The following is a 12798-nucleotide window of genomic DNA, read 5'->3' on the forward strand; positions in this document are numbered from 1 at the left end:
TCACTAGAAACTCTTTATTTCCTTGTTTCACCTTTGATCAAAACAAAGTGTGAAAAATTACAAAAAAAGTACAGTACAAATGTTTAAAAAAAAACAGGAAAGCGAACAGTTGAATTATGATTACTTTTGACATTTTATCAATAAATCATTATTCAGTTATTGACAAAATACTATTTCAAAAGAGTTAGAGGGAAGTGTTTAGATTATTGTCAACATGTTTATTTTTGACTTTTGTAAATGAACAAAAACACAGTCTGAAGAGGGAGGAACCAGTAGTCCAAATATAAACTAATACGGTGATGTTTTATGTAAACTCCTGAGTTTTGAGGTCACTGAAGAAATAAAAAGCTACAAAGATGAACAGTTTAAGTAAAAAAGAAAAAAAATTGGTCCAATCAAGAAAATCTAACATTTTATCACCTCTAAATTGGCAGGATACATTTATTGGAATTTTTTGATCCAACATCTTGAAACTATCCATGGAACATGATGGCAAGAACATATATCCATGAGAGAGAAAATAACTGATTTCTGATGACAGATGTGGTTCAAAATAACCTCTCTGTCCAGCATTCTGACTCAGTTACTCTTTTTCTGGTTTTTCCTGTTGGGTGGTCCACTGAACTGGACGATGTTGAAATATATAAATGTTCCCAAGAAGTGCAGGAAAGCAATGGCAGAAACTAAGACAGGAAACAGGTCAGGTAGATGAGGTGGTGGCTGCAGAGCCACGCTGGCGATAGTCAGGGCGGCCATGACTGTGGCACTGATGTAAAACTGTGAGAGAAACACAGGTCATGTGGTTAAATTTTTTTTTTTTTCTACAGTGACTACATCCGTCCTACACCTGCGTCCAACACACTGAGCCTGTGAAACATTATCGTCATCATCTAGGCTATATATTTATGCTGCTTGTGTAAATAAATATATCTAGTCAAACCTGTGTTAATGACGTGCGCTATAAAAAGACACCTTCTCTTAATCTCTGACACCGTATCGTTACCCGTCACTGAGGGGCTGCTGCCGCTGCTGCCTCCTCAGACGCTGTGGAAACTTAAAGAAGTGATAAATAATTCTGGGCCTGGCAGCGGCTTTTATCCTCGTACAGCTTACACAGCTTACAACCGCACATAAGCACTATTTATACAGTTGGGCGTATCTTCTCACACGCTTGCAGTTGCGATCTGGAGCCACCTGTGGCCGTGCAATCACCAGACTTATTATTACTACAGTACCAGCAGGGCATTCTCCTCTTCCTCAGGACACAGACAAACAGCAACAACTTGTCTTTAACACTTTGATCCAAAGCTTTTGGTTTGTTTTCTAGAATAATCTCACTGTATCTTAAAAAAAAAAAACATTTCAGTCGCTTCGTAGACATTGATCAGTTCCTATCCAAATAAACTGCTTCTTCTCAGTCGTCTTCTCCTTCCTGCTCCCTTCAGGGGTCGCCCATCAGATCATCTGCCCCCCTCTCACCCAATCCCCTGCCTCCTCTACTCTGACACCAACAGTTTCCACTTCCTCTTTCACAACATCCATAAATCTGCTCTGAGGTCTTCCTCTTTTTCTCTTGCCTGGCAGCTCCATCTGCCACATCCTCATTCAGGGTACCCAGAAGCCCCAGGTTACCCCTTGTGAATTTTTAACCTAGCCTTTATCTGATTTACTGCCAACAATTGGAACCAGCCATTCAATGTCAAATCCAGACTTTGTCTAATTATCTTCATTTTCATTACGTATGGAAATTTGCATATATGCATCATTAAAGTTTGCTAATCTACATTACAGAAAAAACAGGTTGATGAACCAAAGGTCGGTTGCACTTATATTGTATATACAATAACTATATATTCTTGTGTTCTGGCATCATTCTTAGTTATTTTGAGTAGGTCAAACATTTTTTTTAATTCAGCAGTAGGCCAATGTAAAATCTTACCTTCCACCTTACTACACAGGCCAAATCCGTTTCAGGGAGCCAGAAAAGCAGCTTCTGGTAGAAACCCAGCCGGAGTTCATCCACTGTACAGTGGTCCAGAGCAGACAGTAAATAGAGGCTGAAGAACAGGAAGCCCACTGAGGTGACCACGTAGGGCAGCAGTAGACCGTCCTTCAGAAACAGGGGCAGCATGCTGTGTAGAAGAACAGTGGCACATTTTCAGTTTGGTTGATTTTGCTGTTGTCGTCCTCTGGGTGATGCTCAGTGATCCAAAAATAAAAACAGAAATCACGTGTGCTGTCCTCATGTTAAATACCAATTTTGGTAGGGGGCTCTGACACTGGCCACAATATAAAACTCTCGAGCAAAGTCTCAATTACATCAAAAGTCACAGTAATGATTTCGAGCTAAAATAATTGCAATTGGTTTTATCACTGACAAAGGGTTTGAAATTAGTTGTCCACATAAAGTACCAACAATGGCAACCATTCAGAATTATCCTGAAAATGCAAATTTGTCACCATCATTAACCCAGTTTTAGTTGTTTGTAACAGTTTGGCTTTTTTTTTTTTTTACTGCCATTAATTTCTCCTTAAAATTTGTTAAACTTTCCTTTTCAACAGATTAAAAATGCTTATGTTAAACAGTGTCCTCACACACATCACACGTTTATACATTAATGCACACAAACATTACATTATATTTTTCAAAAATTCTATTCTATATAAAAAATTACATTAAATATTAAATGACAAATTAGCCCGCACACACAGGAAATCCAACATTTAAAAAATCATTGTCAAACTTCCTTGTTTTTCCCAGCTGTAAAAGAGTAATTCTCTTTTCTCAGTGTACGTTTAAAAAATCCATTAATTCCTTCTCAAGTAACTTATTTATTTTAGATGTTTTGCATTGCCCTGTTTTTTAATCTGTTAACATGGATTAACTATGACACTTGCACCGTATTAAATGACATCAGAACTTTTTAGTATTCCACTAACACTGATCTAAATAAATCTAAATGGGTATTTTTTCAGCAACCCAATACCCATGACTATAAATATCACAATTTTATAAATGCCCATAAATGCATTAGTAACTTGAGATTTTCCTTTGTTTTGTTTGGTTTGGAGACGTGCAACCATACAGACACAGCTGTTGTCCATCCTGTCCACTGAACCTCCACGTCCCAATACCGTCGTTCTGTGTGGAACAATGGCTCTGACACTCACACCAAGATCATCTCAGTTTAGCGTGGAGGGACGTGGACAAGAGCAACAGTTGACTCACACTTAAACACACATCGCCCCATGTTTTGGAAACCCCTCTCCAGCTTCAACAGACCACACATTCTCATCGTCACGCCAACAATAACGTTCCATTCAGAAAGTAAATATTTAACATTTCAGAAATCCATACTGCTGTTCCAGAAGACTGCCTCTATTCTACCCAAGAGAATTTGCTGTGTTAAAGCACTTTTAGCTAATTATGCCAACAAATTATAATGTGTTTATTTTCCCAATTGTGTGAGAGTAGCTGTAGAGACAGATAATGTGCTGGTCAGACTGTACTGGGAAGCTGCTACGTAGAATGACCTCTTGTCCCTTCACAACACACACTTAAATAGCAGGCATGCAGACTATGCCCCGTAATCCTTGCATATCCTAATACTAAACCACACACACAACAATTAGTGCTGCCGGAAGAATTTGTCAACAGCTGGTGAAAGTTAGATGAAGCATTTGTGACACCGCTATAGTCTTCTGTCCAACCCACGCCACAGACGCAGTGAGACGTTTGCGATCGTTTCTAGGTTTCTTTGTGTTTAAAAGTTGCAGTTAAAATTGAAGGATTATGGACAATGTGGTAATTAACATCACGTATAAGGACCATCATGACCTCTTGTCATGCCATGTCGTTGATTTTCCTCCTAATGAAATGGTCATTTAAAAAAAAAAAAAAAAGCTTTGTTCTACAGAAAAGGGTCAAAACAAACAGCTCTTGTTTACTGATGAGTGAGATTAAGTGAAAGGTAATTTCATTGTCCCATTTTATACTGGTGTTGAACTGTTGCTACATACAGAAAGTACACAAAACACGTATTACTGCAGTTTTGAACAGATCACATTAGCACCACTGGTCTGGTAAAGAGCAACATCACAACCCAAATAATACTTAAAAAAAAAAAAGATGTTAGAGATTTTTGGGTAGGTGGGTTAAACATTGTATTTGCAAAGTGTAATTGGAATTTTATGGTCCTCAAAGGACAATCAATAAAAAAGGTAATATTTGTCCGTATATTAATTTAAAAAGTTTTTAATGTTCTTTTACTCTTGTTACCTGAATGTTGAAGCCTGCAGGAAATAAATAACCACCAGGGGCAGGTCATTGAGCAGGAGACACGCAGGCCTGAAAGGATAAAAATGTCACATTTGCACCATTAAACAGGCCATGAAATACATACCATTAAACACAATTTTACACTGAGACAAGTAATGAAGTCATGTTAGGTCAAAGCTAATTATAAATAGTTGTGCATGTATAATACTCAGGCTATTGACCTAATGACATCCACGTAAATGGAATACTGACAGCTGCTCACAAGGCTGTCAGCATTCATCGAGTCACATTATTTATCATCATTGGGTGTAAATGTGTATATGTATGTATATATATCATAAATATATATACATATAAATTAATAATCCCATTCACACCCTTACAGTTGTCTGTTGCTCACAGACTAACCTAGCAGCCTATGTCAGTGCTGTTTGCCCACTCTTCTCTGAGGTGAGCACTTTCCATGGCTCCCTGAGTCCATGATTACACTGGCTGCTCTTTGGCGATCCTGTTACAGCACAATAATTGATCCTGTGCAAACAATGCCCCGAGCTGCTGCCCGACATTCTTTCCTTATCCCTGGACGTGTATTACTGATTGATTTTGGGGGACAGGTGGGAGATATAACTCAATAGTTAATAAAGCAACAATCTGCCCTAATCTAGATTAATAGATGAGCCGAGATCTGGCAGCAAAATCCCTCGCCGCCAAATCCGTCGCAGGTCCTTTACGTCCACCCACAGCCACTGAGCCACTGCTGCTTTATACATATGGAGCTCGCCTTAATAGATTACTCAACAGGAGAATTACAAGAGAATTTTATCCAAAATCTTCTCATTCTCAAACCAAATCTCCAGTGCATTGGCACATTTAGATTAAAAATCTTGGATCTTGATATAGTTAAAATAGTCACGTCTGTCGCTGCGAACCCTTACATCACAAGTTTGCGACATGCTTCAGTGGAATCAGGACTAGGATTTCATTGAAGTGGGAAACCCAGTTTCTCTGACTTTCACCCCCGTTGTACTTACAAAGCTGCTAGAAGGATGGACTTCTCATGGACTTGATAGGAGAATAGGAAAAATGCCAAAGATGAGTTGACCTTAAAGAGACAATAAGATTAAAAAAAACACAACTGAAATTAAACAAGCCTCGGTGAACCTCTTGGTAAATTCACTATAATTAAGCCATTAAAAAGTAAATTTGGCACACTAGCAGTAGAACTGAATATATGTTAAGCAACAAAGCAGAATCACTCACCAGGGCCAGTTTAAACTGCCAGAAGTTGGGCTTTGTCAGAAGTCTGATAGAGGAGGGTAGGACTGTGAGGATGGTGAATGCTAAACTGGAAAAAAAGACATTGCTTATACTCATTAGTTTATCAAGATAATAGGGTAAAGTGTTTTGTCTCTTAAGAAAGTGGCTCGTGTTGCTTTGCACATGTAAGGCTATTTTGAGCACCTTTCAAACCTATGGCTTTAATGTTTGCCTCCAAACAGTAGGGTTGTGTTTTTGAAATATTGGGGACAGTTCTGGGTTGTGTTGGATTAAATGTATTCTTACCTAATCATTTAAGAACATGGAGACTCGTACTGACAGATCTGTGTTCTGAAATCATTTGGATTTGTCTTTAAATTAGAGCTAAATAAACATGTTGGCTCTGCCTTGTTGACTGCCTTCTAACCATTATGGGTTTTTTTTTCCCCCCAGATGTTTGTCATAATAATTAACACTGCCAGGCCATGCGGCAACAATAGAGGATCAGTGTTTGTTGCTCAGTGCAAATGCAAACTATGTCAAACCAATTCTGTACAACAATCTAACCATTATGGGTTTTTTTTTCCCCAGATGTTTGTCATAATTAACACTGCCAGGCCATGTGGCAACAATAGAGGATCAGTGTTTGTTGCTCAGTGTAAATGCAAACTATGTCTATTTTGTTCTTTTTTTCAGACACTGTCTGCTCAGCAACTAAGACCTGAGCTACAGTATGTGGGAAAGGAGCAGATACTAGGCCCCGTCTCGGGGTTACCATGCATTAGTTTAACCCTTCAATTGTCACCTGCTGGGGTCAGAGGGAGCACATGAGCCCGACTATGTGCTGGTGTAAATGTGGATAAATGTGAGGTCGTGCGGCAAGTTGGTTCAAGGTGGTGGGAAAATGCTGCATTTCTTCTTTTGAGAGAGAGATTGTGTGTTTTGTGAACTGTATTAGAGAGTCAGAAGTGGACAGATGTAGAGAGAGATGGATGGCAGTGATCACAGAGCAGTCAGTAGCTATTTAGTGAGACTGTAGGTATGTTATGTGAAGGGCAGGATTCTGCTTTCCGGAAGGACACGGATCATTTTACACAGCTGATTCATTCTATGTACACAGTGCAGCCACACCAGAGCATTGAGCTATTCATTCATTTGTCTGTGCCAAAAAGACAAGAGTGTTTTTCATTTGTTTGAAATGCACAACAGTCAAAGAAGTCCAACTTGATCCCTGGACTTAGCAGTCTGGCAGAAACGTGCCCCTGCTGCGAACACTGGACTCCTAAATTTAGAGCATGTGGTTATTTAAGTCGGCTGCTCCATGACACAACTGCTGCATTGACTGTTTCACCCTCTGGGACAGTGCAGGTCTGTAGCTTTTGGTCAAAAGAGACGGGTGCTTAATGTCCAATGTGTGTTCTCTACTGGTGGCAACACCCAATACAATAAATCAGTGATATTTTTAAAACTTATCATCTGCATACATCTTTGTACATGATGCATATTTTAAAATTCCCTTTTGGCAATTGAATTCCTGTTGTCACTTTTTTTTTTTTTTACAGAAGTTTCTCACAAGACATTTCCTCAGTAGTGATCCTTTTTGTATGGTCCTTTGTGACAGTTATTTCCAATGGGCAAACTCTACTTTCTTAGTAAAGGGAAGAAGGGATAGAATATAACGAGGAAGGATGACTGGATTACCTGAGGTAGAGCTGAGAATCTCTGGACAGAATGGATCTGATCTTTATCAGGAGGTTCAGGCTGCACCACGCGTTGGCTACCTTGTCCTTTAAACAGGAACAAAGACACACACGTATATGTATATGTTGTATACAGTACATGTGGTTATGCATGTTTGATATAACATTTCAAAATTTCAAATATCTAATTTAAAATTACACAGTTGACCTTAAGGTCATCATTTCCTAAAGGGAAAGTACAATAAAAATTCCTGCAGGGCGTCATGTGGGACATTTGTACGTAACATTCCATCATAAATTTTCTCCCGGCAGTAAAAAGCGCAGGGCTTATTTGTAAACTTGAGAAGTTCAAAGGTCAAACCAGAGAATAGTTTCTGCATCATCTGCACAAACAGACCAACCACAGTTTTCAGCTAAAAAGAGCATGTCAGTAGAATGGACGCCTGTTTAAGAAGACAAAAGAACGACTAATCTGCAACATGAAATTAACTGCTACATGTTTAACCTGGAAAATTGTGTTTCCTAATTACTTGTTGCACAAATATTTTTAAGAACAGAGTACACATTATTTCCTTAATCTTCCTGCAGTATTGAGGGTTCTTTTTTATTATACATGTAGGCTTTCCTCGCCTGTGGGGGCACTACACACATTTTAATTAATGTTTTTTCTTGAGAACAGACTATTAATTCAGTGCTGGAGATCTGTGACTGCTGACTGAAATAAACTCCAGGACAGACGCACCTGACAGTGTAAATAATACGGATTGGCCAGCTAAATATAGTACTGAGCGAAGTGGTGCTTTAGAGCTGTACACCTCCAAAAACACTGTCTATTACATCCCACTGTGAGGCTTTCATGTTAAAACTGCATTCTGCAAATCATCAAGTATTCCTCCATTGGTGTTTTCTCTCTTGAGTATTGAGAGCAACTCTGCCACCAGCAGTTAATTACTGCTGACAATGAAATGTCTCAATGACTTGGACAAATATCGAGAAATGTAATTGTGTGTTCTTTAAAGTACTTGTGTCCATAACACAACCTTGAATTCTTAAAGAAGTCGTTTTACTCTCACGGTCAGTGAAGTACTTGTGATACGAAGGACGTGCTTTGTTATTCAGTTGATTTAAGTGCTTAAGCACTTGTGCTGGGATCAGATGATACTGAAGCTCAGGCCACCACTGTGCACAATGATATCACAACATAGACGTGGCGTGTCTAGATCAGCGCGGTTGTTCCGCCGTTGGTGCTAACTCAGTGTGGCCCTTTCTAGAAAGCCTATTTCTGTCCTCTCTGTGTTACAGCTGCTCACAGCACAGCTGTGTGGATCTTAATGGCAGCCTAGTCAGCAGCAGTGCTGCCTCATCCTGGTCGTGTTGTGTTGCCCACCCCCTCTCTCCCATCTCGTGCTTTTTCTCTCTCCGCTCTCTCTCTGTCTACCCGCTCCAAATAACCACTGCAGGAATTTTTCCTGGACACCGCCTGAGGGCAACACATGAACGAGAGGGAAGAGCATGGGGCAAGGGGGCGGGGGTCGTGCCAGCAAATGTAAGTGTAGGGTGGTGGGGAGAGAGAGCAGTGCGGCTTCTCCCTTCACCTACGAGCGAGCATGGAATTTCACAGGCAGGAGCATTTGGTGCCATTTTTGTGAGCAGGCAGCAACGTGAGATGTCAGAATGCAGCTCAGTGGGTAAACTTACAACTGCTCCCCTCCCAGAAGTCCCCGCGACCACCACTCGCCCACCGTCTACTCCACCAACACCACCACCCCTTCTCACCCTTGTCCCCTTGTGAGCTTCTGCTTACATGCACACTTTCACAATTAGTTCAGGACGACTCGCCCCCGCAGCCGCCTGCCTCTCATGCTGCCGTCACAGGGGAGTATACTGTCTCTCACACCCTGTGTATTATGTTTGCATCATTGCATTGAATAAATACCTGACGCAGTACACACTGCCTTCTGCTGCCCCGGTAGAATTTTCAATTACTTCTCACATCTGTGACACCCCGTGGTGGGTGTCGTCCTCGGGTGATTCAGACGAAGGTTTCAAGAAATGAGAAGTGCAAACCCAACCATCTGAGCTGTCATTCACACAAGTACACACACACAGCCTCTCCTGTTACCGCCTTTAACTGAGCCGACGGTGGAAGTGTTTCAGCTCTTCCTCCGTGTTCATTACAACTTTCCTTTTTAATTAATATCAGATTTCTGTTTCCCCTCCTTGAATCTCAAAGGCTACGGCCGAGTGATGACAGCGGACAAATCTGTGTATGCTATAAAACAGTCCAACGCACTTATATGCTGCTTTACGCAGTGGTTGGCGACAGCCACCAGTTGTCAGATCTGCCCTGATAAGTGCAGTGATGACCAAACTCACCGGCCCATGTGGTCTGAACACGGCGGTGCTACGACCTGCTGAAAATATCCTGGCCATAAATTAGTTAGATTTATCTATATCCTCCGACTGTACATCCCGTTCCCCCATCATTTCCCCGACGTGGACTGAAAGTGATCTCTTGACCTTTCAGCATTTTATTCCTCTGTTTTCTTTGATGGGGGGTATCAGTTTCTGACCGCCTAAGCACTAGGGTGGGAGGAGGGGTGTAAGATGTTGGAATCATCATGCTGAGAGGAAAAAAAAAGACGCTCTGCCGAGGCCATTTATATCACATGGATATTTGTCAAACTTGTTGATATGAGGATCAACACACTTACACAACATATTAAAACACTTGTACTCTGCCTGGATGTATTTTCCTTTTAAATTCCCTAAGGCCTGTACTGTGTGATTTAAAAAAATATATACACCAAGATTAAGAATGTGTTGTTTAACAAAGCAAGATTTATAGTGAGTTATGTATTTAATCCAAGAAAACAATTATTACTGAGTGGATATTTTTGTATTTTTCACATGAATGTGTGACGCTTGTGGTTAAATATCAATGCTTTAAAAAAAACTACAACTCAAACCTCCTTAGGGTCAAACAAGGACTTCAGAACTGAAACTGTACATGTGACCTTCACGGCATCTCCTGATATCTAAGTCATACAGTTCTGATGTTGTTTAGCTTTTGATATTTACGATCTGTTGGGAGATGGGAGATGTTGATCTTGTTTCTGTGTTTCTTACATGACACACTAGGGCTGTGAGAAAAGAGCAGTTGATCTCAGATGTCTCCATTATTAAAAAAAAAACTTGTGGTTTGACGATTGAGTTGAGAAACTAGTGTACCTCAAAGAGACCACGAGCCACGGGAAAAATCCTCCTGACCACCTGCATGGCCTGGTTGGGGTCAGACAGGAAGGGCAGCCAACAGAGGGCAAAAGTCACCAACACTGCCAGGGCAATTCTCAGCAACAAGAAGAGCCTATAGACAGAGATGTAAAGGATAGACAGGTTATTGATATATATATATATTTTAATTTAAGAAATTAATTCCATTATTATTCTGTCAGTACATATATATATATATATATTTTTTAATTTAAGAAATGAATTCCATTATTATTCTGTCAGTAAGTGTATAAGATTTGCACACAAAGTTCACAAAGTTCTTAATTTGGCCTTTGACCCCTGTCTCCAGGAATGCAGTGAAAGCCTCGCATCAGCTGAAGGTCTTCTGGTGTGGGTCAGGATTTTTGTCGTCAGCTGTAACCGTGAAGCTGCTGGTTAAGTTGCACACACGGACATAGCTGAGGAGTTTGGGCATGGCGAGAGTGTCATCTGGACATATCTTCCTCTTGGCTCTTCTAATCCCGCTCTCCATTTGCTACTAAATGCCCTTGGTACATTGTTACTAGATAAACACACACACACTGGACCCTGCAGTAACAACATCCAGTCCGATTACCTCAGTCATTCTGCGGCTCTCAAATAGACTGACGTTACGCATCTGCTTTCAGCGCTCAGCTGACACCGGTCAGAGCTGGATGACAACAGTGTGGCTAATGAACACACTGTTGAATCCTTTACATTCTGTTTGCCCTGCTTCATGAATCACCAGAGTATTAGGGCCACTTAATAAAATAATTTAATAAGATATGAGAAAAGAAATCGTGAGAAACAAGTTACAAGAATAAAGTCATACATTTCTGAGATTTAAGTCTTAAATTTAGATGTATTTTTGAGAAGAGGAGAGAGAAGGAGGCTGTCTGTGCTGAGGTGCTAGTGTTGCTGTTCACCTGTCGCTTTTGGGTTTAGGTATCAGATCGGACAGACTATAGATGTTTTTTACGTTGTTAAAGATAAACAGCATTTATTAGTCTAATTATCCTTTAGACACGATGCATTTATACTAAAATTATGACTTTTTTCCTGAAATGTTTCAACTTAATTCTCATAAAGTTTCAACTTTCTTTTTGTTCATTTCTATATGGCGCTAATATTTTGTTTTACTGTTCAGTATTTTTCACACAGAATCATTTTATTATGATTATTTTTGATCACCTAGCAACAGCAGCTGAACACTGAAAACAGCATGATGGACGCTGGACTCCTGAAGTGACCTAACGCTTGACCATGAAAGAGCTGATGAGTGGAAATACAGTATATATTAAAATAAATAGAAATACCCACCCTTTACTCATCAGACCTCTTTTGACACACTTCCCCAGCAGGTAGCAGAAGAACGGCAGAGCGTGGTACAGCTCCATCTGTTTGTAGTTGAGAGCCAGAGAAAAGGCCACAGAGCCCAGCACATCCCAGCCCAGACCCAGAGCCACGATCCCCCACAGAGCAAAGCCTTGGCTCACTGCATTGTACCTGATTCAGTTAAGGTAAAACCTGGACTAAAGTAGAAAAAAACCCCTGGGTGACTATAAGGCGAACAGTAAAGTGCTGAGTCTTTATCAGTTTATATGTCATTATCCTTGGTTTGTTTTATCTACTTGATAACTGCACTGTAGGAAGTAAATAAACAATTGTATAGTTGGTTTTCTTTAAATCAACTTTATGAATGAAGACATGTTTCTTTGGGGTAAAATATAATTTAAAATTAAAAAATCAAAAGTGCAGTTTTAAACTAGAAAGTCTGGTAACATTCTTAGTCGTAGTCTTTAAACACAGAGACTAATGTTAATGCAATATCATAGAACAAATGATGTCACACAAAGTGACGGCAGGACATGTAAGGATACTGGAAATGGCCGTAGTCGATAAGAATCAGTCCTGGATAGATGAGGAAGCAGAACAAGATGGAAACCTGAAGTGAAAGACAACAGTTTTAAAAACAATATCCAAAATACACAACTGACTCACAGTACAGTCAGTTGACATATAAATAATAATAATAAATAAAAACTTATTTTACTCATTTGTGAGATGTAAAATAAAGCGAGTTAGGTTAATGTCCTGCATTAAACTCACTGCGTGGTTGTGATTTATCAATTTTTATTTGGACTGTTGATCTTTTAAAAACTCAGAAATTCAGTCAATTTTTTCAGTCAAACTCAAAAATTCAGTCACTAAATATCACTGTCACTGTAGCATTTTCTTCTGGGTAAACACTTACCTTTTTTCTCAGGTTCCCATCCGTCAGATACAAACAGTATAAAAGTACAGCAG

The 12798-nt window shown here is 39.9% G+C and overlaps 1 protein-coding gene across 1 annotated transcript in view; it reads right to left on the minus strand.

Moving 5' to 3' along the window:
- The window catches only part of alg6 (ALG6 alpha-1,3-glucosyltransferase), a 14487-nt gene continuing 1689 nt past the window's right edge, over nt 1-12798 (minus strand). The window contains exons 5-14 of the mRNA XM_008333209.3: nt 12746-12798; nt 12372-12436; nt 11812-11997; nt 10468-10603; nt 7238-7323; nt 5540-5624; nt 5311-5381; nt 4280-4348; nt 1940-2132; nt 1-777 (exon numbers count right to left, since the gene is read on the minus strand). The exon at nt 12746-12798 is cut by the window's right edge and continues 27 nt beyond it. Of these exons, the coding sequence (XP_008331431.1) occupies nt 580-777; nt 1940-2132; nt 4280-4348; nt 5311-5381; nt 5540-5624; nt 7238-7323; nt 10468-10603; nt 11812-11997; nt 12372-12436; nt 12746-12798 (1142 nt within the window). The 3' untranslated portion in view covers nt 1-579. The remainder of the gene's footprint in view (nt 778-1939; nt 2133-4279; nt 4349-5310; nt 5382-5539; nt 5625-7237; nt 7324-10467; nt 10604-11811; nt 11998-12371; nt 12437-12745) is intronic.

Source organism: Cynoglossus semilaevis, chromosome 2 (assembly GCF_000523025.1).
Source record: "Cynoglossus semilaevis isolate Cse_v1.0 chromosome 2, Cse_v1.0, whole genome shotgun sequence".
In the NCBI taxonomy this organism is placed as follows: domain Eukaryota; kingdom Metazoa; phylum Chordata; class Actinopteri; order Pleuronectiformes; family Cynoglossidae; genus Cynoglossus; species Cynoglossus semilaevis.